Source organism: Aspergillus nomiae (assembly GCF_001204775.2).
Source record: "Aspergillus nomiae NRRL 13137 chromosome Unknown contig00216, whole genome shotgun sequence".
Classification (NCBI taxonomy): Eukaryota; Fungi; Ascomycota; class Eurotiomycetes; order Eurotiales; family Aspergillaceae; genus Aspergillus; species Aspergillus nomiae.
In genome coordinates this window covers 13,808-36,568 of record NW_015378271.1, presented here as the reverse complement: position 1 = coordinate 36,568, position 22,761 = coordinate 13,808, and the positions used below count along the sequence as shown (strand labels likewise).

General features: G+C 48.2%; 6 protein-coding genes across 6 annotated transcripts; 4 read left to right on the top strand and 2 right to left on the bottom strand.

Annotated features, from left to right (window-relative positions):
* Positions 1 to 59: 59 nt before the first annotated feature.
* ANOM_007130 (putative succinyl-CoA synthetase subunit alpha) lies at positions 60 to 2,603 on the bottom strand (the record flags this gene model as incomplete). Its single annotated transcript, XM_015552386.1, has 11 exons — positions 60 to 155; positions 205 to 274; positions 355 to 496; positions 547 to 578; positions 634 to 1,244; positions 1,300 to 1,510; positions 1,566 to 1,948; positions 2,009 to 2,152; positions 2,206 to 2,319; positions 2,373 to 2,380; positions 2,441 to 2,603. The coding sequence occupies 11 exons, from the start codon at positions 2,601 to 2,603 to the stop codon at positions 60 to 62; spliced, it is 1,974 nt and encodes a 657-aa protein (XP_015405224.1).
* A 1,058-nt stretch (positions 2,604 to 3,661) lies between these two features.
* Positions 3,662 to 4,760, top strand: ANOM_007129 (zinc-binding alcohol dehydrogenase family protein; the record flags this gene model as incomplete). The annotated part of the gene is made up of 2 exons (XM_015552385.1): positions 3,662 to 4,176; positions 4,235 to 4,760. The coding sequence occupies 2 exons, from the start codon at positions 3,662 to 3,664 to the stop codon at positions 4,758 to 4,760; spliced, it is 1,041 nt and encodes a 346-aa protein (XP_015405217.1).
* Positions 4,761 to 5,872: 1,112 nt separating this feature from the next.
* ANOM_007128 (uncharacterized protein) lies at positions 5,873 to 6,454 on the top strand (the record flags this gene model as incomplete). The annotated part of the gene is made up of 1 exon (XM_015552384.1): positions 5,873 to 6,454. One exon carries the CDS (start codon positions 5,873 to 5,875, stop codon positions 6,452 to 6,454), a length of 582 nt encoding a protein of 193 aa, XP_015405218.1.
* Positions 6,455 to 7,017: 563 nt separating this feature from the next.
* On the bottom strand, positions 7,018 to 7,366 carry ANOM_007127 (SUMO family protein SMT3; the record flags this gene model as incomplete). The annotated part of the gene is made up of 2 exons (XM_015552383.1): positions 7,018 to 7,074; positions 7,148 to 7,366. The coding sequence occupies 2 exons, from the start codon at positions 7,364 to 7,366 to the stop codon at positions 7,018 to 7,020; spliced, it is 276 nt and encodes a 91-aa protein (XP_015405215.1).
* Positions 7,367 to 8,905: 1,539 nt separating this feature from the next.
* On the top strand, positions 8,906 to 12,351 carry ANOM_007126 (nucleoporin Nup84/Nup107 family protein; the record flags this gene model as incomplete). The annotated part of the gene is made up of 6 exons (XM_015552382.1): positions 8,906 to 8,956; positions 9,019 to 9,262; positions 9,316 to 11,373; positions 11,431 to 11,761; positions 11,828 to 11,952; positions 12,011 to 12,351. 6 exons carry the CDS (start codon positions 8,906 to 8,908, stop codon positions 12,349 to 12,351), a joined length of 3,150 nt encoding a protein of 1,049 aa, XP_015405216.1.
* Positions 12,352 to 17,023: 4,672 nt separating this feature from the next.
* Positions 17,024 to 21,307, top strand: pmcA (putative P-type calcium ATPase; the record flags this gene model as incomplete). Its single annotated transcript, XM_015552381.1, has 1 exon — positions 17,024 to 21,307. One exon carries the CDS (start codon positions 17,024 to 17,026, stop codon positions 21,305 to 21,307), a length of 4,284 nt encoding a protein of 1,427 aa, XP_015405213.1.
* Between the last annotated feature and the right edge of the window lie 1,454 nt (positions 21,308 to 22,761).

Genomic DNA, 22,761 nt, shown 5'->3' with positions numbered 1-22,761 from the left:
CTATCTGCCTCCCAGCTCTCACATTTACATACAAAGCTTTATGCGCCAATATCCCAGCACTAATTCAATGGCTTTCCCCCCGCTAAGCTGATCACCTTCTTCGCAGCCCCTTCAAAGCTATCAAAGGCATGAAGCGGAAGCCCACTCTCAGCGATCTTCTACAGTCAGTACCACTCACACTCATCTATCACGGCATGCACTCACCATTTTCTGTCCCTCTTCCTCGTTAGTCCCCCTCAATCGCACGACCACCGGCACACTCATATGCAAGTCTCTAAAGGCCATTATAATACCCTCGGCGATCATATCACACCGCGTCAGCCCGCCAAAGATATTGACAAAGATAGCCTTCACCCGTGGGTCGGACGTATAATCCGGAACGATGACTTGACCGTCTCGGAAGTTGCCTTGCCTCCTGTATCCAGGAAATTGGCACAATGGCCGCCGTGAATGGTGAGTGCATCTACTGTGTTCATTGCGAGCCCGGCGCCGTTGACTACTCATGTTAGTTTGGGGCCTTTTATTTGGATTTGTAGCACGACGTACCTAGAGTTCCGATGCTGCCTTCTCCCTGTAATCTATGGTGTGTTAGTGCCATGTTCTGCATTTCGAGTTGTTGGTACCGAAACATACTTTACGTAGACTATGCCGTCTTTCTCTGCTTCAACTTCTTCGTGCACTTCTTCTGCCTGGTTCCGCAGACTGTGGACTTCCTTCTGGCGTCCTGAGCTTCGGAATGCCGCGTCGTCGAAGCCGAAACGTGCGCCTCGGACTTCCAGTCCTTCTGGGGATGGGTTTACCCGGACTTCTAATAGATAGGCTTCTTTTTCTTTGAATATTTGCCACAGTGCTTGGACTAATTCTGCTAGTTTCTCGTGTGTAGTGTCGGGGAGTTTAAGGTGAGAAGCAATGGATTTGATGATTGGAGAGTTGCAGCTGAAGTCTGTGTTGGCGTAGGGGAAAGGGAATTTGTCAGTGTGCAACGGCTCGAAATCGGCAGCTGTTGAAGCTATAACACAGGGCGACAATGCTGTTCTATCGACCGTGAGATTTAGAAAGATGTCGGATTCTGAGGGGTTTGCTTCGTTGACTGAAATGGACTTTTCCTTCAACATGTCCAGGGCCTGGAACTGCTTGATGAAGAGGGACCGGGTCTGGTTTGAGGGAGACGCTCTTTGGCTCTTTTGTAGGGATACACGTCTCATTGTGTGCAGACTTCTTCTCTGGTTTGGGGCGGTGGTAGACTGGGATATTGTTAGTGCCTTCAACACGTTTGATATAAGTCTTGTGGAGGCTTACCGTCGTGTTCTGAACCCGTGGTCGACTATTCAGTAGAGTCTTCATTCCTTCGCCGAACTTCTCTGGGTGGTTAACCATGACTGCGCCGGCGCGCTCGAGGGCTTGGTACTTCACGTTTGCATCCGGTTCCCCAATCGCAGTCCATGCACCCGCGTGGCCCATGATTCGTCCTGGGGGAGCGTGCAATCCACCAACTAAGGCCATGACCGGTCTTGTCTTCCAGTTAGTATCAGAGCAATTAGTAGATTGAGGACTAAGCCACATACTTAGGATTCGCTGTTCTTCTGTTGTAGTCCTTGATCCATTCTGCTGCGTCAATCTCCGCCGTTCCACCAATCTCGCCCACGAGAATGATACCCTCCGTATCGGGGTCATTCTCAAAGATCTTCAGGGCATCGACGAAATTAGTCCCAGCCAAGACGTCCCCACCCATACTGATACAGAGGCTCTGCCCCAGGCCCGCTCGTGTAGTCGACGCAACAGTCTCATAGCTTAAAGTTCCCGATTTGGCAACGATACCGATCTTCCCCGGAGAAAAGCACGGCAACGGCTGGAATCCTATCCGACACTTCCCAATTGCAGAGATGATGCCGGGGCAATTGGCCCCAACTAGTCTCGTTTTGGACTGTGTCTGAAGCATGGAGTGGATCTGTGGAGCATGGTGTCAGCATGGGCCTGTGTGTATTTTACTGTAGAATAGCAATCATACTCTGAGAATATCATGGATAGGCACATGCTCCGCCACGGCCACGACGAGAGGAATCTCAGCTTCAATGGCTTCTTCAATTGCCTTCGCTGTCTGGTTCCCCGGTACGTAGATGGCTGATGCATCGGGCTTCGCCTTCTCTTGGGCCTATTTCAATCAGTATTTGACTCGTACAGTTAGAATTGGTTGGGAATTCGTACCGCTTTCACGGAGGGGAACACAGGAAGTCCGAGGTGCTCGCCTTCAACTCCTGGCTTTACGCCTCCGACAATCTTCGTTCCCCAGGCCAATGACTCTTTTACGTTGGCAGTGGCCTGGTCGGTTAGTTATTCTGCTTGGTTACTGATTCTGGTGGTTTTCACTGTACCTGTTTGCCTGTAACTCTCCATATTAGTATATTTCATCGGAAAATTTCTCATACAAAGACTAACTCACCTGTAAACCCCTGAAACAGAACCCTGGTATGCGCCCCGATCTTCAAGTTCGGGAGCGTATCAGCGTAGGAGTAACTCCGCGACGAGGTAGAGAACCCATTCCCAGATATCCGTGAAAAGGACACCCTCCGCACCCGCGCAGGGAGAGATCGCAAGTTCGTCATTTTGCGTCTCGAATACTACTTGTGGATGTATCAGTGAAGTACCCGGTCCCGCGTTCTGAGCACCTAAGTACTACTAGCCACCCTGATGATATCCGCTTGATAATGACCAGTAATGGAGACGGATTCTTGAGATTAAACACTCTTTGAATATCCACAGGCTAGCGTCCAGCGGCAGTAGAATCCAAGAGAGAAGGCACGGTGCCTGGGGAGATAGATTTGAAGAGGAGAAACAATACCTCGGGAGATGGAGAGTGTGGGTGCCGGTCTCGGACTCCGCACCGATTGTTTCCGAGGGTTTGCGGGCGCCCCGTAATGGATTGTGATTGGTCCTCTCGGAACTGTGGTGCGTGGTGTCACTCGGAACGTGTTCTATTTTTCTTGGCAAATCGACTCCATATGGGTGTGTTTTCAATGTTGGTGTGGTTGTGATCTTTCATTGGATATAATTCATTATCGAAGTTTTGTTTGCTTCTCATGGATGGAGTGTGTATTTATAGGGGGCCAGATCCAGCAAGTATCACTAGTTTGTGAAATTCTAAGCATCTTAAGACCAAGAGATATATATTAGTTTCAAAAGAAAGGCACATTGATAGAACAATGTGCATCCGGGAACATGTTCTTTGTTTATACTAGTATGTAACGTATTTCCGACAACAGTATCTCCCTATATTGTAGTCCTTTGGTCGATACTATGTGAGTCCAAGTCTTTGGCCCATAATCTTATCATTTTTAGATAACTAAAGTCGCTTTCCTGTGGAGTTGGACGGAGGAATTATCGGACATATGCATACTTAAATACCAGACAGTTAATCGTGATTGGTTTCTCTACCAGCTTATCCCCGGGACAAGTGCAGGTACATGAGGCTAGTTAGAGGGCGCATTCGCTGATTACAAACCAACAACGCAGGATTATCAAAGCATACAAGCATTCAGTGCCTGACATGACTAATTGCATTCTATAATACTCAATAGCCATAACTAGTATACGCGACGTATTTCTTGATAGTTTGCAACATGCAGCGCAATGCGCAAAGGTCGAACCTTCATCTACTCTTAAAATGAAAGCCATTGTTCTGAATGGCACCACCGCTACGGTGGTGAGCTCACGGCCCATCCCTAGGCTTCGTGACGACTACCTTCTCATTAAAACTGTGACCGTTGCCCTAAATCCAACTGACTGCAAGGCGATCAGTCAGGGAAGAGGGGCGAAACATGGCCTAGCTGGCTGCGACTTCGCCGGTATTGTCGTAGACATCGGACCAGCTGTCAACAAGCGTTGGAATAAAGGTGACCGGGTGTGTGGCTGTACTCATGGTGCTAATAACCGGAATCCAGATGATGGGTCATTCGCAGAGTTTATCGTTGCAAAAGGGGATGTCTGCATCAGAATGCCAGATAGCATGAGCTTCGAAGAAGCAGCTGGTATCGGCGTCAGTGCGATTACATGCGGTCAAGGTCTATTTCAGAAACTGGGGCTGAATCTCCCCCTTGATCCTATTCAACGGAAAGAGTACATCCTGGTTTATGGTGGTAGCACGTCGGCGGGAACTCTTGCCATCCAATATGCCAAGCTGTGAGCCCGTGTCCTGCTGACTTGATATGAGTACGCGGATTCCTAACAAGATATATAGGGCCGGCTATTCGGTCCTCACAACTTGCTCCCCTAGGAATGTAGATCTGGTCAAATCACGCGGCGCTGAAGCAGTCTTTGACTATAACGATCCATCATGTGGGGAGCAGATCCATCGTTACACGAAAGGGGAACTCCAGCTGGTCTGGGATACAATCGGTTCCGAACAAGGAGTTCGAACCTGCATGACCGCTCTGTCAACGAATCCCGGGTGCCGATACGGTACCATTCTACTTAATGATATCCCACGACAAGATGTCGCCTGTACCCGGAGCATCATGATGACGTTTCGCGGTGAACCTTTCGAATTGTATGGCAAACATTTCCCGGCAAGCGCTGAGGACTTTGAGTTTGCAAAGATGTTCACCCAATTGACGGAAACACTTCTCGCTGAAAACAAGTTGAAGCCTCATCCAGTCAGAATCGGTGAAGGAGGTTTGCAAGGCGTACTAGAAGGTGTGGAGTTGGTGCAACAGGGGAATGTGAGCGGCGTTAAATTGGTATATCGAGTTGGCGACACGCCTTGATGTTTGTAGGTAAGGGTTGTGTTCCCCACAATCCAAGATTGCGTACCCGGACCAAAGGTGTGGTTCGGCATGAAAATATAAGCATGGATGCCTACCATGTTAAATTAGCCTTCTCTTTGTTCATACCCTTTGTTGACCCCTGCCATTGGAACGATGTCAAATCCGGGGTGATATCAAGGCACGCTGTCGATCATCCTGTCCATGTGACTTTCATGTACAAGCAATGTAGAATAAAAGGGCTTGCGATTGGTCGGGGGCCTTCAATAATGAGATTTGCCTCAGGATGAAGTCATATTTGCTCATAAGAACCTTGTACATATTAGTACCTTCAGAAGAACAACAACATATGTGGACGGTGATCTTCTCGGTTGATACAGGATTTGGATGGTTAAAAGCCAACCCATTGACTTGAACCGAATGCTGTGGCGTCAAGGGTTGGCCAAGGGGGATTGACTAGTAATGCCAATAAACGTACAGAAATGCTCTAAAGTGTAACCAATGGGAAAACAAAACAAGAGGAAGGAGAAAGATCAGATACATTGAAGGAGGTAAAATCAGACCTTCCATGCTGGCATATAAGTAGTAGTCTCCTGGGCCGGGTTGGGATTGTAGTAAAGGATCCATTCACCCGGCAGCAGGTGTCCTTGTCAGGTGCTCTCTCCAAGACCTCTAGATTCATGAACAAAGCGACTGTTCTGGACGTCCCCGGCACAGGCCAATGGAAGCGGGCGGCCGAAGGAATGGTGGGGTTCAACTTCTCCACGACTGACGACATTCATTATTTCCACCTCCAATGCTATTAATATCCTCTCTTCCGTCAATTGCGGATCTTTGAAACGGCTGTCGACTCCGACCATCTGGCCGACTATTAAGAGAAACAACTGACATGGCAAAGCCCGGTCCAGAATCCAAGGGTCCGTGATTATCCCTCGCAACCATTGACCCTGTGCGGTCTGCTTTTTACTTTCCCTCCCAACCCAAAAAGTTATACTTTGCCCGCTCTTGGGGCAACTACTATCTCAACTTTCCACACTCCTAACCCCTTCGTACACCTATATATTACTATTTATTATTTTTTTATACATTTCAACCTCACTGACAAACCGCCCTTAATGTCTATTTCAGAAGCCACCACCACGGAGCTCCAATCATCCCTCCGCGAACTCTCCCTCAGTACCAATAGCCCCGTGAAGGACATTGCCCGCCCGGCGGTGAGAACCACCACGGCCAAGGCAGCAAATCCCAAGAAGAAGGCCCCCGTTGTGGCCGACTCATGGGAAGACGAGGCGGACGAGTCGGAACCGGACATCAACTCCCCAGGATGTGCTAGTTCATCGCTGTCGCCATCCGTCACCACCGCAGAGGGGCCCTTAGATCCCCCGCCCACTCCGATTTCCCCCCAGACCTCCCAGACATGGGGCTCTGTGCCGGTGTATCCTAATTCTGGCGGTGTGTCGCCTCGGACGTCTGATTCCAGGTCCCCGTCCCGGAGGCCGGAGAAGCAGACTGCTGTTGCGGGGAGATTGATTGCAGGTGCTTTGGGGCTTCGGGCCCCGAAGCGGACGGAGGAGCAGCGTGCATATGATCGTGCTGTGAAAGAGAAGGAGATCAAACGGCGTAATCAGGAGCGGGAGGCGGCGGCTAAAGCTAAGGAGGAGGAGGAACGGGCGAAGACTGCTGTTTGGGATGATTAGGATTCTCTCTCTGTTCTATTTGCCGTTTATATCTCTGACATACGTGACACTGGCTCTTTTAATACCGTTCTTTTCTCTCTCGATGTCCTGTATAGTGCGGTGTGATTGCTTGTCCTTTACATGGGAATGCTTGGTTGAATCCTTCGTAGGTGTTTTATATTGAGGTATAGTACAAGGGTGTACGGCACGCCCGGTTTTACTTGTGTTCTTTGTGTGAATTCCCTAGAGTCTGATCTGGATCAGACAAACGGCAAGGACAATAACACTACTACTAGTTCTTAAATACGGTGACCAGAATTTGCATGCTTAACCCAAGGGAGAAGTACTGTGTCGTAAGTAGTTAATTCGTAATACTTAGATAACCTATCCACAGCCCAGCATGATTTTGGTTCGCTCGTGTCTAAGCTTTTCTAAGCTTAAATCAAGCCCGTAGGCGACCCCGTCCCAGCTAAAGCCCGACCGGGCCAACGCTAACACCATTGCGCCTGTGTGTCTCAAAATGCGACGGATGAAGGAAAAAAGGAAGTGACAAGAAGTGAAACACAAGTAGTGGGACGGGCCTCCTAACCTCCGATCTGCTCCTGGTGAACTTCCAAGGTATCGCCGTCGGCCATTTCCAGCTAAAGCGGGGTAAGAAACGGATGTTAGCCAGGTAATCTGAATGCGCAAAGTGTGGAGGTAAGGTAAACATACAGTTTCTGGCGTGTCTTCCGGGCGTACACGAGTTCCGTCGAACAAGAAACGGACAGTAGAAAATTGCTTCCCTTGACGCTCACAGAACGCGTCCATCAGCTTCTTGAGCTGCGTCGACCGCTTGATCTTGAAAAACACTTCGTTGTTGTTATCGGTCACTTTGATGTTGAGGTGTTCAACGGGAGTGGTATCTCCAGCGGGGAGTCCTGCGTCGGCCATTTTGGAACTGTGAGGGCAAAAAGGATTTGCGATGAGCGTGAAGTAGGTGGCGTATTGCTGTGTTTGAGTGGAATGTCAGCTCTGGTGCGATAGTTTCGTCGCAACAGGTGGCGGAGAAGTGAGAGTTGACAGAGATAGAAGAACTTACATGGAGGTGATCAAGGGTTCGGCGATGATGAAAAGACACCAGATGACGGAAAGGGCTCAGCTGAGGACGTAGTAATAGAAGAGCTGAAGATGCGAATGGATAGATGTCAATGGGCTGGCAGCGATGCGAAGGCGACCCCCACCACCGGCAATCAATGAATACTCACGGATAATCTATTTTGCGGCGCAGGTCCTGATTCCGGTTCCTTCTATGTATATGGCTTGTTTGTTGTGGCGCTGAATCTCTGGCAGTTCACGTTTCATTACCCTTGGGGATTTATGTGTTTGTTTTTTTTTTCTTTGAAAGGATTTATAATTGCATAGTGATATATAAAGTCGGCTTAACCAACAAGTTACTTTTCTTTTTCCTTTGTTTCTGATATTGCTGTTCCTGGATACCATTGCGTCATGGTAAGAGACTCAGAAGACGAAGTGATATTCCACTTGAATCAGGAGTGACAGATAATATAGGGAGGACTCAAAGAGGATCTGGCATACGACCCTCCATGCCATCCACGGGCGGTAAGTTTGGTCTCCTTCAGCCATCCGCGGTGAACTCTTTGCTGATGGGCCAAGTGCGCAATTCAAAGTACTACAGAGACCAACCGCCCCCGGATATATATAGTTCATGATGCTCATGACTAACCATTGCAGGCTGTTTAACGAAGAACTCATACCAGGAGGAAAAGTGCCAATCTCAGATAAATGCCCTGTATGAATGCTGTAACGCCTTCTACCAAGCTCAAGGGGAGGATGCGAAGACACCCAGTTGCCCCAAGCCCAGTCTGCTCAAGCTGAGGATGAAACAACGCGGTCAAAACTGAGAAAGTTTTTGCTCTTTTCCCTTGCATGGATGCTTCTTGTCCATGGTAACAAGAACTGTACATACTACTGTCCATATATGAACTACGAGCTGCTAAGCCTGGGCCAACATAAAGTACCCCAGAGAGGAATAGAAATAAAGTTATATGAAGCGATGTGACAATCCCTTTGCAATCTCAGCCCTCATGCGTCAGGAGGTTCTAGAATAGTTGTAAGAATTGCCATAATTCCTCTAAGACAATCTTGAGCACGCAAAGAGGCCGATTGACCTGAACGAAGATTGAAGCGCTCGTTCCGAGACTCTAATGATTGCCTATAGACATTTGATGAAGAAAAAGAAAAAAGGAAGAACGAGAAAAAAATGTTGAGGATTTTTAAATGCGTGTGCTGGCCGACAGCGCTAAACTCAATCGGAGTTAGCGGGCGGTCGGCCCCAAAACACGCCCGTTCAGCATTCGAGCAGAACAGAAGTTCTTCCCCCAAACCCTGTTTAAAGCTACAGATTCTCATCAAGCGGAGCCGCACTGAAAACTGTTGTGAGAACAGCGACGGTGGTCATTCTCACGCGCCATGGCTCCTTTAATAAAGCCCGCGGGGTCCGCTGGCTTTACGTCAGTAAATGTGAGTTTATTTGTTTTCGCGACTACTTCTTTTGGCGGTGCGCCAACTATTTTCTCTCCCAGGCTGCCCGAGGGTCGACATCGAATGACCCGGAGATCATCGAGATAGACGACGACGATGACGAACCAATGGATGACGAAGAAGACATCGACGCCAATGAACAAGATGATGAGGATATGGAAGAGGAAGAGGAGGTAGAAGAGTACGAGGAGGATGAGGAGTACAACGATTCGGTTGGGGAGACGAATGGAATAAACGGCGGCAGTGAGTCGCCGTTAGACCTTGGTCCCTTCCAAAATGGTCACAGTACGGCTTATCTCTCAATATATTGGCTCCGGTGAAAGGCTGACGGTCTTTAGAAGCGTTCGACATGACAACTCCGGAACTATTCACATCTGCTGGCGCACAGCAGGCATTGCATCCTCTTCGCCGAACCGCGGATCGGGTCACGCGCCAAATCGAGGCATTCGCAGAAAAGCTCGACCGTTTCAAGCAAAAAGAGAACCGTGATAGCGAGTTGGAGAATTACCAAGCTGCCTACCAATTGGTGAAAAGCTATCAAAATCTTGCAAATGATTCTATCGAGGATATCTCTAAACAGAACACTCTGAGGCGCGCAAAGATGGGGTGGAATACCGGCCGAACCAACGGAACAGCGGCGCAGGATCCCAAGACACAGGAGGAGCTTCAAAGATTACAGCTAGAAGCGAACACTTGGCAGCTCCTTCTAAATCTAATCAGTATCAACGATCCCCCAAGCAGGGACAGTGCCAAACAAGCTCAAGAGAATGCCTTCCAGAATCTTCACCGCTACTCGACCGATCGCGAAATTTGGGAACAGTTCGTGGGTGCTGACCACTATGCCCTGGAATGCGTGATCATCATGAAATGGCTGGAGCACACTTCAAAGTCAGCAAGTCAGGACATCGATTCGATAATCTCGGAGTTAGAGGCACAGGCCGAGAGGGGCCAAGGGATGTGGACCCACGGCTGGCTCTATACCAAGGAGACCATCAAAGGCCAAAAGCGACTGCGAGCTTGGCCTCAACCCCTCGAGCCTAACGACCCAGCTGTTGCCGCCTCGCTCTTAGTCTCGGAGAAGTCAGAATCAATGGTTACCCAATTGGATCCTGATGCGGTCACTCGGCAAAAACAAAAGCTTCAGAAACAGGATCAGTTCCATGAGCGCGCGACTTGGATGACTTGCTGGAAGATGCTGAGACAGGGCGAAAGCTGGACAAAGATTCGGGAGTGGGCGGAATCCTGCCTAGAGAATTGGCGAGCAGTTAGTTTGTGTGGCTCGAGCGTGGATGCAGGCTCTTCTCGCGGGGAACGGACACCTGTTGACGATGGAACCACGCGTATGATGAATTGGCGGTCACAAACCACCTGGCGAAACGCTTGCTCTGCTTTGGCGCGTAGCCAAGGAACCGAAGATTTCGAGCGCGCCGTCTATGCATTGCTTTGTGGCGAGACAGAAGCTGCCTTTAAGGTCTGCCAAAGCTGGGATGACTACCTTTACGTTTATTTCAACAGCGTTGTGCTCTCCCGCTATCAAGGGTTCTGCAAGCAGTTTCAACGGAAACTCAATCACTCGCCGACTGTTCCTGTTGCATTTGTTCCCGAGCCTGTGGGATATGCCGATGTGAACAAATTTGTGCTGTATACAAAGGGCAACGATCGCGTCGGGGTCGAGGCACGCAACCCGTATAGAACTATCCAGGCCGCTATCCTGGGTAAAGGGTACGACTCGTTTTTCCACTCCTTGGCGAAAGCGGTATCACAAGCGGCGGCGAGCAAGGGAGATCTGTCTTTCGTACCAGATCTTCCACCCGCTGCCGTGGATGACTCTTTACTGATTGCGGCTGAGGACGACGATGCCTTGAGGATTGCGACTCATCTCTACATTATTGCGAAATCACTCGGCTATGTGCGCTCAGATACACAGTTCTCGACTAATGCGTCTATCAATGTCATTGGATATATTGCTAACTTGGAGGAAGCCCGGATTTACGATATCATCCCTCTCTATGCATCGCTTCTACCAACATACCAGGCACACTCTGTGCTTGGCCAGATCCTGATTGAGGTAGTCGACCCGCGGGAGAGACGACAACAAGTCAGGCTCATGGAGAACCATGGTATCGATGTTGAAGCTGTCTTGCGTGATCAATGGCAGTGGGTTAGCGCCAGCGTCTCTTCAGTTGAGCATTCAAGCACGCTTAAGCGGTACCCCAAGGTTGTTCGTCGCAAGGATGGCCTGCCTGAGGTGGTACCAGTCAAGAAGGATTACATTGGAACCGATGTATCTGGTACGGAAGAACGCGTCATTCGGAGTCTGGAGTGGCTTCGCTATGTTGATGGACAATGGGGGAGGATCTGCCAACTGGGTGCTTTGCTGTACAGGAAATTCTTTGGTATGTCTGTGTGCCTCCAACTACCTCGGACATGGTATTGACTTATATATTCTACAGTTAGTGGGAGACTTGCTGCTGCTCGGGAGTTGAGTAGACGTATGAGGTTGTCAGATATATCACGGGAGTCATTTGGGTTTGATCTGACAGATTTACCCTTTGGCGTTGAGGATGGGGTAGAACCGTCAACTCCAGAGCCCTCCAGTCCGACCAAGTCGAGGCTGTTCGGCTCTCCTCATAAGCGCAACCGATCCTTAACGAATAGATTGCCCTCCGATGAGCAAACAAGTCTTTTAATCCAACAATCGCAAACTATGCGTGACTTGGAAGAGCTTATTCTGGCATTTAATGCACTAGAGTGGTTTGCTGTGGTTTGCGAGAAGCTCGATAAGTAAGTAACCTGCCCCTTGATATGGGGAATTTGCTGGGAAGGATCTAGCCGACTAACGTTGTACAGGAATAAACACAGACGCGATTCTGGCACGATCAAAAACCTGAAGGAAGATCTTCAGGAGTCGTTAGATGAAGTTTCTGTGCACGTTGACGCACTGCTGGATGAGTGGCTCATGGGGGCTGAGGACGGTAAGACATCCTCGAGAATACATGAAGGGACGTATGCTGACACCAATGGCCAATACAGAAACCGAACGAGCCGAGCTGGAAGAAATCCGAAAGACCTATATCCCGGAGCTTTTCCTCGACTATCACAATGCGCTGTACTATGCCGGACATGTGCTTACCAGTGAACTTCTGGTGCAGTGCATGAACCTGGCAATGCAAGTGTCCGAAAATGAGTATCTAACTAGCGCCTTTGTGGCGTCTCGTCGAATGGCGGAGCTCGTGGACGCGTTAGCCTTGGCCAGTAAGGCCATGGTCAACACGCAAGCGAGGCCCGGCAAGAAGCTTCTGGGAGGCGAGTCTTTGGGCATTTGGAATGTTGAAGTGCCCGATGAGGACATTGACCTCCAGGAGGCGCAGTGAAATGCACATGTACTTACATATCTTATGACTGAGCTGGTGTATATTACCCTCTTTTCTTATTTATGTTCTCTCATCGTTGGCGGGAGGGTTCTGGTCAAACCATCACATCTGGACAGGATTTAAGAGGGAGTGTTTTATTATTCGGGCGCTTTTTTTTCAGGGGTTTGGCTCGATTACAACACCACATCAAGAATTGGCATGGCATTTTCTCATGGATATTTCGCTCGCTCTCTAGTTAATACTTCGTATAGGATATTGTGAAATCCTTACTCCGTACTCCTTGCTCAATCTTGCGCAATCATGTTTTCTACACATACCTGACCTGATTTGGATATTTACTTCACCTCAAACTGGACCAATAAAGCTCCATAAACAAGGTAAATACTCTAGTATCCACGCCATCAACCCCGTCGCCATCGTGGCGCAGTCTGCAAACTATTGAATATATCAACTAAAAGCTTGCTTCCCGAATCCCGAGTAAAAACAAGAATCAAACTTTAATATTAACCAAACTCATACTCGGTGTCATGGGTCATGGATACCTAATACCCACAGCTCACGCCAAAGCCTTGCTTGACAGAAAAAGGTTATCCGACGAACTAGACTGTCACGAAGCAGAAAGGCCCCATCGAGTAGGACAATGGTGTGCCCTGTGTACATACATCATTGCATTGCATTGTATTGCTCCGTCGAAGAGGGCAGTGCTTGGGTTCTCCATCGAGCGAACAATACGACTACGGCCGAGTTGGAGAATACGAATGGACGGCCCTGAAGATGTAATGAATTGAATAAAATGTTTCAGTCTAGATTACCGCTAGACGACGCGACGTTCGCGCAGTCGTTCCTGTCCACGGAAGGAATAAACTATCTCGATAGAACGATTGAGGTTGGACGGGACACCGTCGGTCTCTTCCCGAATCAAGACATATCGACCCAAGTCCATGGGGGTATCGTGACCAGGTGATATGCAGATATTGAGAGTGAGTTGGCGAACTCTACCCCCTCTCACACAAACGAAACCACAGACCGCCATTCCTTCTGCCATAGGTTGGTTGGATTCCTTAGGTTGAGGTTGAGGAATGTTGGGTCTCTGGCGTTGTATGAGGTATTAATTCAGATGCTTTCCTTGGGGGTACAGACATACATGGATATACCATTAGTAGGTACGAAAGAGGAAGGTGGAAGTCCACTTCCTGTCCTGTACCTGTCTATTGTGATAAGCGTTTGGAGGCTGTGTTCGTTCCTCTGGAGATTAGTACACTTATAGAGTACGTGTTAAGGAGTGGGTCCTTCTCGACATGTTGTTTGGCAGAAGATTAATTATCCTTGCATGTGGCTTTCCGTCTTCTTTAGTGTGTTTTGTGAATTGTTATTTTTTGATAAGCAGGGGTGGTGTTTAGGGTATGCTTATATGCATGGTGAGAGAGATTGATAATCTCTGAATGTCTATCCAGTACGGTATCGTGGTGATAGTTAACATGTCAGATTACAAACTGTCGAGCAGTTATGGATTGAAAGAAAACCTGATCGCCCCACATACTCAACCAAGGACGAGATCAAACGGTATACGGAGGACATGCTTCCATAACACATGTTCAATATCTGCGGCGGGTAAACCGAAGTGCTGCGTACGGCTTATGCTCGCGTCATACATGTCGAACTAGTGATGGCAGTAGTCTTTTTCTAGAACCGATAGTAAACCCTCAGTTTAACCAGGACGGGTCTAGATGGTCAAGCTAGCTACGAGATGGTAAAACAACATGCACGATCACTGATATACTCGCCTCGGTATCGTCATGCTTACTATTACCCCTGTCATATCCGCGTGGTTACAAATGACGCAGTATTGTGCTATTCAAGAGATATCACTGCATTGCATTGGACCACGCTTCGTTCCGTTGTCCTATCAGACCATCGACGTTGGTGTAACTGCCACATATCATACTATGAGACAGTATGGCACCTCGTACTTGGTTCCCGTACCCACGGCTCGCTTCGTTTGGAGAAGTATCCACCCATATTATCTAGGGTATGAAGATTGTATGGAGTACACAAGGTACAGGTACTCCGTGTGTCTAGAGTTGAGCGAGGCTAGACCTGAAGAACGAGTAATGCAACCGCCCAAGCGAACCAGTCGAAGCGCCCTGGATGGATCGAACGCGAACGGCATCAAAATGATGAGGAGAAAAGTCATCAAAAAAAATAAAAAAGAAAAAATCGCAAGGGCTAGACTGTTGGAGACGTGTTATGGGTCCCTTTCCTTTGCACCGCCCATTTGCCAAGCCCCGGAGTTCATTATTCGTCCGCGGCAATGAAACGACCCCCATCAAGGAGTTGAACGGTGCAACGGACATGATGAGATTGGTTCATGTGAGAAAAATGATATTGGCCGGCTCGCAGCAGGTTTGAAAATTTTTTTAATTTTCTTTTTTCCTTTTTGTCTCCCCAGTGTCCGTTGCGGGCCTCATTGTCGCCTGTATGTATGGGGTAAATAGTCAGTATACTTTTACCAACCACATCAACATTCAAGGATCAATACTTTCGGGCTCCTCAAGAATTAAAGTTTCGGATCAAAACAACACCACCGTGTGCATCGGTGCATCAGTGGCAGGGAATCTATCTATCTATATTGAATTGTATGACTCGCCTCCCCCTTTTGGAGGTGGTTGTCGTGTAATGTTATCAAGTGGGCCCCCTTTTCGGCGTCAAACAATCTTAGAGACACGGCGGGGAGATCGGAATCTCAACTCCTACTGCGGACAGAAATCGTCCATAGGTCATATCACTGCTGGTCATGCAGGAAATATCTTGAATATGTGTAGCAGGTCTGATAAATAGGTCCCAGAAAGAATGATAACGGAGCTTATGCTTTTCTTTTCTCTCTCTCTCTCTCTTGTGGTATGAGGATACTTGCATTGCATTGAATAGAGCCCGAAAACGGTGTATATCAACCAAAGTGGTTAAAGGATCACGGGACCAACATCCCAATGTTCTTTTAAGTTATTAAACTAGGAATGGTGGGAAAATTAATATGGGAAAATATTTAATTGTTTTTATTTTATTTTCTTTTAAAAAGGAGAGGAACAAGAAAAAGGGAGGAGGTCAGTGTGTGGAAAAAATAAAAAAATATAATAAATAATAAATAACAAATCGATGACGGAGAAATGGAGTGAGGCAGTGCAGCGGACGTCGACGAGTGATGTTCCAGCATTGAAACTTGCAGGACATGGTCTAGTCGTAGTAAGTGAAGCAAATCCCAAGCATTGTGTTTCGGTGGCAAGCCATGGACCCATCATGAAGAGAGATTCTTGTTTTTCTTCTCTCTTTTACTTTTTCTTTTTCGTGTTCCATATTTTATGGTCGATTGTAGTCTGTCTCCCTTTTCGGTAAATAGTTGATGAAGATGTTCTAATGGGAAACTTTCAATACCAGGGGAAAACGCGATCAAGTCCAGATCCAGTAAGCAGGGAAGCGATGACATCCGTCCAATTTGGGAAATGAGCGGTTCTGCAAACGGCATCCATTACTTAATTCGCGTACGGGGGTTTACCGTACAGGAGATTCTCGACCTTCTGCGGATCGCCGGTGGAGCTGACGGCCGCAGTAGTGACGGCCTTCTTACCGTAATGCTTCTAGATCTTGGCCGGTGATTGGCTGGACTGGCGACCGGAGGGGACTTTCTCTCAATGGGGTCTTGTATATAGGAAAAAAAAAGAAAAGTATCGGGTGCTGGTATTGTAATGGTTGTAACTTTAGCGCTAACCGCCATTTGGGATCCATGGTTTACTCCGTAGCGCATTGAACCCAACTATTATTCTATTGCAAGAGCTACGCTACGTAGCAATTATCTCCAGTCGACCTACTGACCTCGGTGTACCTGATCTCACCACCTCACCACCTCACCGTCCTCGCCTCTTTCCTCCTCTAACCCCGGATAGCTCCCTTCTCTAACGCTATCTCCCCTATCTCATTGGTCCTACGTCAGGGCCGACTGGAGGAGTATACCGTTCGTATACTCCCGCTTTGCGTCTCTGTTGACTTCTGTCTGTACCTGGTGTGTTTCTGGTTTGCTTGTATGGCTGACCTTTGTGATTGAAAGCCTCGCCCTTTAGAGTCCAAGGCACTGGTTGCGGGTTTCTCCTATCCTTTGTTTTCATTCAAGTTCTTTATGCACTCATAGATGACCACCTTTTGCGGATCTCTCATCCTATTCATAACCGTGGATACTTCCGTTGACCCTAGGTCGCTGTTTCCCGTCGTTTGATATCTCGACATTCCCCGAGTGAATTTCTTTGCCACAGAATCCTCTGCCGGTTTCCACTATATTTTGGATGTCGATCGCTACCGTTCCTCGTCATTCTCGTGCATTCTTCGCTATTAGATTCACAAGAAAGGAAGACCGTGATTTACTTGTCCCAGCATAAGCCACATGGGCTATATTGAGCAACTGCTAGGACTCAATATCTTTTTGGGGAGCTTAACCGGTTGCGGTACTACTGCAGAAAACCCTACCTCTTTACGAACACAAGCCTTACTTTGATGATACGACGAGGCCCGATTGATTGCTCCTTCAGGAGCCGCATTCTTACAGATATCAATATCCCTTTCGTCTGAAACTCTTGTCGCCCTTGAGACCCACTTTCACTTGGGCCGTTAACCCCCTTGGACGATCATGTCGGATTCCAGATCGAACGCAAACGATTCCAAGCACTCGCAACCCCTGCAACGACCGCAGGCCCCCGAAATCAAAATTAATACCGACTTTAACGAAGAGATCTCACCGAGCGCGGCGCATCCCACCTTACAAATCTCCAGCGAAAATGCCTACTCCAATGATACGAGCGCTCTCTTGAACAGCGGCAGTGTTTCGCCCTTGGATGGGACTTCGGGTGGCTCAATACGCTCCTTCACATCTGACCCACGGGATCACGAGAGTCGACCGACCTCTCCGCACAACGTCTCGTCTCCTACGCACAAGATGAACGAGTCTGTGTCCCATTCGAACTACCTGGCTGTGCCCGGCACTAGATCCCGCGGGAATTCATTGGAGTCGGAGGACACGCATCAGTCGTCCAGCACATATGGAGGTGATACCTATGTACCAACAGCATCTCATGAATCCCGTGCAGATCTGACGAAGAACATGGTTATCAATGATGAGGACGCCCTTAAGCCAGATCCGGGCCGCGAAGATGAGTTCACGGTGGAGAATAACAAGTTCGCCTTCTCGCCGGGCCAGCTAAACAAGCTCCTAAACCCCAAAAATCTCGGCGCATTCCATGCCCTAGGTGGCATTCGTGGCATAGAGAAGGGGCTGCGGACTGACATGAACAGTGGGCTGAGTATGGATGAGACCGCGCTAGATGGCACCGTGAGCTTTGAGGATGCAACGTCAATCGCTTCGGAGGAATCGACTCAAGGGTCGCCTTCCCAGCCCCCGCGGCAACCGACAAGATCTGGCACGGAGCCTGCGAAACAACCTGACAATGTCTACACTGACCGGAAACGTGTCTATGGAAGCAACAAACTTCCTGAAAGAAAGCCCAAGAGTATCTTCGAGTTGGCTTGGATTGCGTATAATGATAAGGTCTTGATTCTTCTGACGGTTGCCGCGATTATTTCACTTGCTCTCGGCATCTACCAGTCGGTGACAGCCAAGAAAGGCGAGCCCAAAGTCGAATGGGTTGAAGGTGTCGCGATTATTGTGGCCATTGTTATTGTGGTGATAGTGGGTGCTGCGAACGACTGGCAGAAGGAGCGCCAATTTGTGAAACTGAACAAAAAGAAGGATGACCGACAGGTTAAAGTGATTCGCTCTGGGAAAACGTTGGAGATTCCAATTTACGACGTCCTAGTCGGCGACGTCATGCATCTCGAACCCGGCGATGTAATCCCAGTTGACGGTATCTTCATCAATGGTCACGGTGTCAAGTGTGACGAGTCTTCCGCGACAGGCGAGTCGGATGTATTACGCAAGACTGCCGCCAATGAAGTCTTCCAGGCTATTGAGCAACATGAAAACCTCTCGAAACAAGACCCTTTTATCGTATCCGGCGCGAAAGTCTCCGAAGGCGTGGGGACATTCTTGGTCACATCCGTTGGGATCCATTCAACATACGGGAAAACGATGATGTCTCTCCAGGATGAGGGCCAGACGACTCCGCTGCAGTCGAAGCTGAATGTCCTCGCTGAATATATTGCCAAACTCGGTCTTGGCGCCGGATTATTGTTGTTTATTGCACTATTTATCAAATTTCTCGTTCAGCTGAATACCATTGACGGCGCCGATGAGAAAGGTCAGGCTTTTCTTAGGATTTTCATTGTTGCTGTGACAGTAATCGTGGTCGCTGTTCCCGAAGGATTGCCTCTGGCTGTCACACTAGCGCTCGCCTTCGCCACAACGCGCATGTTGAAGGACAACAACCTGGTGCGGCTACTCCGGGCTTGTGAGACTATGGGAAACGCGACCACGATTTGTTCCGACAAGACAGGCACCCTGACGGAAAACAAAATGACTGCTGTTGCTGCCACTATGGGAACGACCTTTAGATTCGTCAAGGATGCCGGTGCTTCTTCCAATGGAACGGCTGAGGATGGCGATGCACAAGAAGTTTCAAATGCCTTGTCACCATCTGAATTTGCCAAAAGTCTTGCCGCACCCGTCAAGCAGCTTTTACTCGACTCCATTGTGCTGAACTCCACAGCATTTGAAGGGGAACAGGAGGGGACTATGACGTTTATTGGTTCAAAGACCGAAACCGCGCTACTGGGTTTCGCAAGAACTTATCTCGCCCTCGGTTCGCTTAGTGAGGCACGGGCTAACGCAGAAATCGCTCAGATGGTGCCGTTTGATTCCGGTCGTAAGTGTATGGCTGTTGTGATCAAAATGGGACCGGGAAAGTACAGGATGTTGGTCAAAGGTGCCGCGGAAATTCTGGCTGCGAAATCTACGCGTATCATTTCCGATCCAACAAAAGATTTGTCTACTCACCCGATATCCGATGACGATCAGAAGACCTTGAATACGACGATAGATCGGTATGCGGCTAAGTCCCTGAGAGCGATCAGCTTAGTGTATCGCGATTTCAGCCAATGGCCGCCCGAGGGCGTACGGAAGCAGGAAAAAGATCGCAGCCTCGCGGATTTTGATGCTGTATTCAAGGACATGACCATGTTCGCTGTTTTTGGCATTCAAGATCCCCTTCGAGCTGGTGTGACAGAATCTGTTAAACAATGCCAGAAAGCTGGTGTCTTTGTCCGAATGGTGACTGGAGATAATATAAATACGGCCAAGGCTATTGCTGGAGAGTGCGGTATCTTTACGCCCGGAGGGATTGCAATTGAAGGACCCAAATTTCGCCAACTTAGCTCCGCTCAGATCCACCAGATTATCCCTCGACTGCAGGTTTTGGCAAGATCAAGCCCTGATGATAAGAAGATCCTGGTGACTCACCTGAAGAAGCTAGGTGAGACGGTTGCGGTTACCGGAGATGGAACAAATGATGCCCAGGCTCTTAAGACAGCAGATGTTGGATTTTCTATGGGAATTGCTGGCACGGAGGTGGCAAAGGAGGCGTCAGATATCATCCTGATGGACGATAACTTTACCTCGATTATCAAGGCTATGGCCTGGGGTAGGACTGTGAACGACGCGGTCAAGAAGTTTCTGCAGTTCCAAATTACAGTCAACATCACTGCGGTTCTCCTAACATTCATCTCAGCAGTGGCTAGTGACACTGAAGAATCGGTTCTTACGGCAGTACAACTTCTATGGGTCAATCTTATTATGGACACTTTCGCAGCGCTTGCTCTAGCGACTGATCCCCCTTCTCCACATGTTCTGGACCGCAGACCTGAACCCAAATCCGCGCCACTTATCACCCTCACGATGTGGAAAATGATTATCGGCCAAAGTATTTATCAAATGACTGTCACGCTTGTCTTGAACTTTGCAGGAGATCGCTTTGGTTACCATGGCGAAGTACTCTCTACAGTTGTATTCAATGCTTTCGTTTGGATGCAGATCTTCAACCAGTGGAACTCTCGCCGTCTGGACAATGGTTTCAATATCTTTGAAGGCATGCTCCGCAATTGGTGGTTCCTTGGAATTCAATTCATCATCATGGGTGGGCAGGTCTTGATCATTTTTGTTGGTGGCCATGCCTTCTCTGTCACCAGAATAAACGGTGCGCAATGGGGAGTCTCTTTGATTATTGGCGTGATCTCTCTTCCGATTGGAGTCATCATTCGGCTAATTCCAGATGCATTCATTGAGAAACTCATCCCAAGATTCTTCCACCGCAGAAAGGCCCCTGAGCTTTTAGTTTCTGACGAGGATCGCTTTGAGTGGAACCCTGCTCTGACTGAGATTCGGGATCAGCTCAAATTCCTCAAGAGAGTCCGTGGAGGTCGGTTGAGACATCTGAAGCACAAATTGCAGCACCCTGAAGAGTTCCTTCCAAGATCGCGGAGCGGCTCAAGGTCATCACGGTCAAGAGAGAACTCGGTTCCTGGAACACCTGTCAATGAACACAGCAGCACCCCATCTCAGCCCCCTAGTCCGGAGTCACGGTCAAGAAGACGAGCTCGGTCTCGCTCGAACTCGGCATTTGGACCTGCTGCAGCCATGGCGGGTGTAGTTGCCGGAAGTATTGCAGGCTGGTCGCCAATTGAACGAGCGCCAACAGACGGAGAGCCATTCAAGTTCGACTCCACTCCACACGGGGCTTTGAAAAACCAGCAAGGCATTGAAATTCACCCCAAGACAGCGGCAGACGATCGGATTGTGGGAGACTACCTTTCATCGTCGAAGACGCCACCAAGCCAGAATCCAGACCTCCTGCCATACTTTGAACATGCTCCCCCTGCACGGGCTCCATCTAGCCGCAGCATAAGGTCAACATCTGCTCACAGTCGGTCCATTCACAGCCGGTCCGCATCCCGAAACGAAAGTTGACCGGATACCTGGTTAACTCCTTAATAAACCCTTTGATACGTTAACGGTCTTTTTCATCAAGACCGCCTGCCTCACAACGATGTATTATGATCCTGTCGTTGATTTGTTTTTCGATATGTTGTTTTGTTTATAGTTCTGGGTCGGCCACTGTCTTGCGATAAAGCAACTTTAGTGCATTCGTTAGCTCTTTCTGCTTTTTACTGTGCTTATAGATTCCCTATTGCTTTTCCTGGGGGTTCGGCTATTTGTATTTTGCTGGATTGTATGACGCTAGTCTAGCGATCCATCGGGCGTACAACGGTCGAAAAGGTCTTGTTTGTTCTGTTTCCATATAGACACTCATTCCAGTGTATGTTCGGTCTCGGCGCAAGTTAGGATGGCTTGTGTCTTTTCTTTTTTTTGCCTACATTGTACATATTGATTCTTACTCCCCCCTTTGCTGGGTGTTAGGGATGGTTTAATTATTGTTAAAAACTTGTTTTTCACTTTCTACTTTTTTAATATCTTCTCCTGGTTGACTTCGTTTCCTTTGATGGGTTTCAGTCTTTGGAGGTTAGCCACCGGGGTTTCTACTATTATTGTTGGTGAATGTGGATCTACTGTTATGGTTCATCTTTTGTCCGTAGTTCTGGTATAAGTAGGCATTTGTAGAATCGGGAGTATCCATTCGTGATTTGGTGTTTATTCTTATTTGAATATCCCAACAGTTCAATTCTCTAGCATGTCAAATGTATTGAGGTATGAGTACAAGTCCGATAGACTTGATTCGTCATTCGCAGACGGTATGGAAGAGCTAAAATATCAACAATACTGGTTTCGTTGATCTCTGTGAGGCGTAACTAGTTTCCTATTTGGGAGATTAGACTATCAAGGGATATGATTTCTTATCCTTTTCTTCCCTCCTGTTTCGTGCCCTCTTGTCATAACGTGTTTCACTTTAGATGCAATGTTTCCGGTTATTGTATTTTGTACATTTGACTGGGTTTTCTTGGGGTGAGTAGCATAGGTTTCCTTAGCTGGATGGTTAGGAGGGCTTTAAAGGAAAAGACTAGGGCACTGTCTTTAGCATAACCGTGCAGGATAGAGTGTCTGCTCTCTGAGTGTACTCTCTAGTTCTGTAATAGATGGTACTGTCTCACCAGGCCCATTGGTTATGCACGACATGACTCAAGGTCGAACTGCGGTTCTTTTTAGTGATCCCGAAGCTGGCTGAAACAAAGGAAACCTGATGCATTCATTAGCAGTATTATGCAATGTTCCACTGGTGTGATAGTCATAATTAGGTCATGTGTGATCTGCAAGAGCGTGCTACTTCGGATTTAGTAAAAGAAACTCGAGCGGCAACAAAAAGAAAAGAAAAGAAAAGAAAAGAAAAAAGAAAATCGAAATGTAATGGCTAACCTTGGATTGACCACAAGGCTGAAAGGTAGGCAGCATGGTGGCGAGCTGAGAGA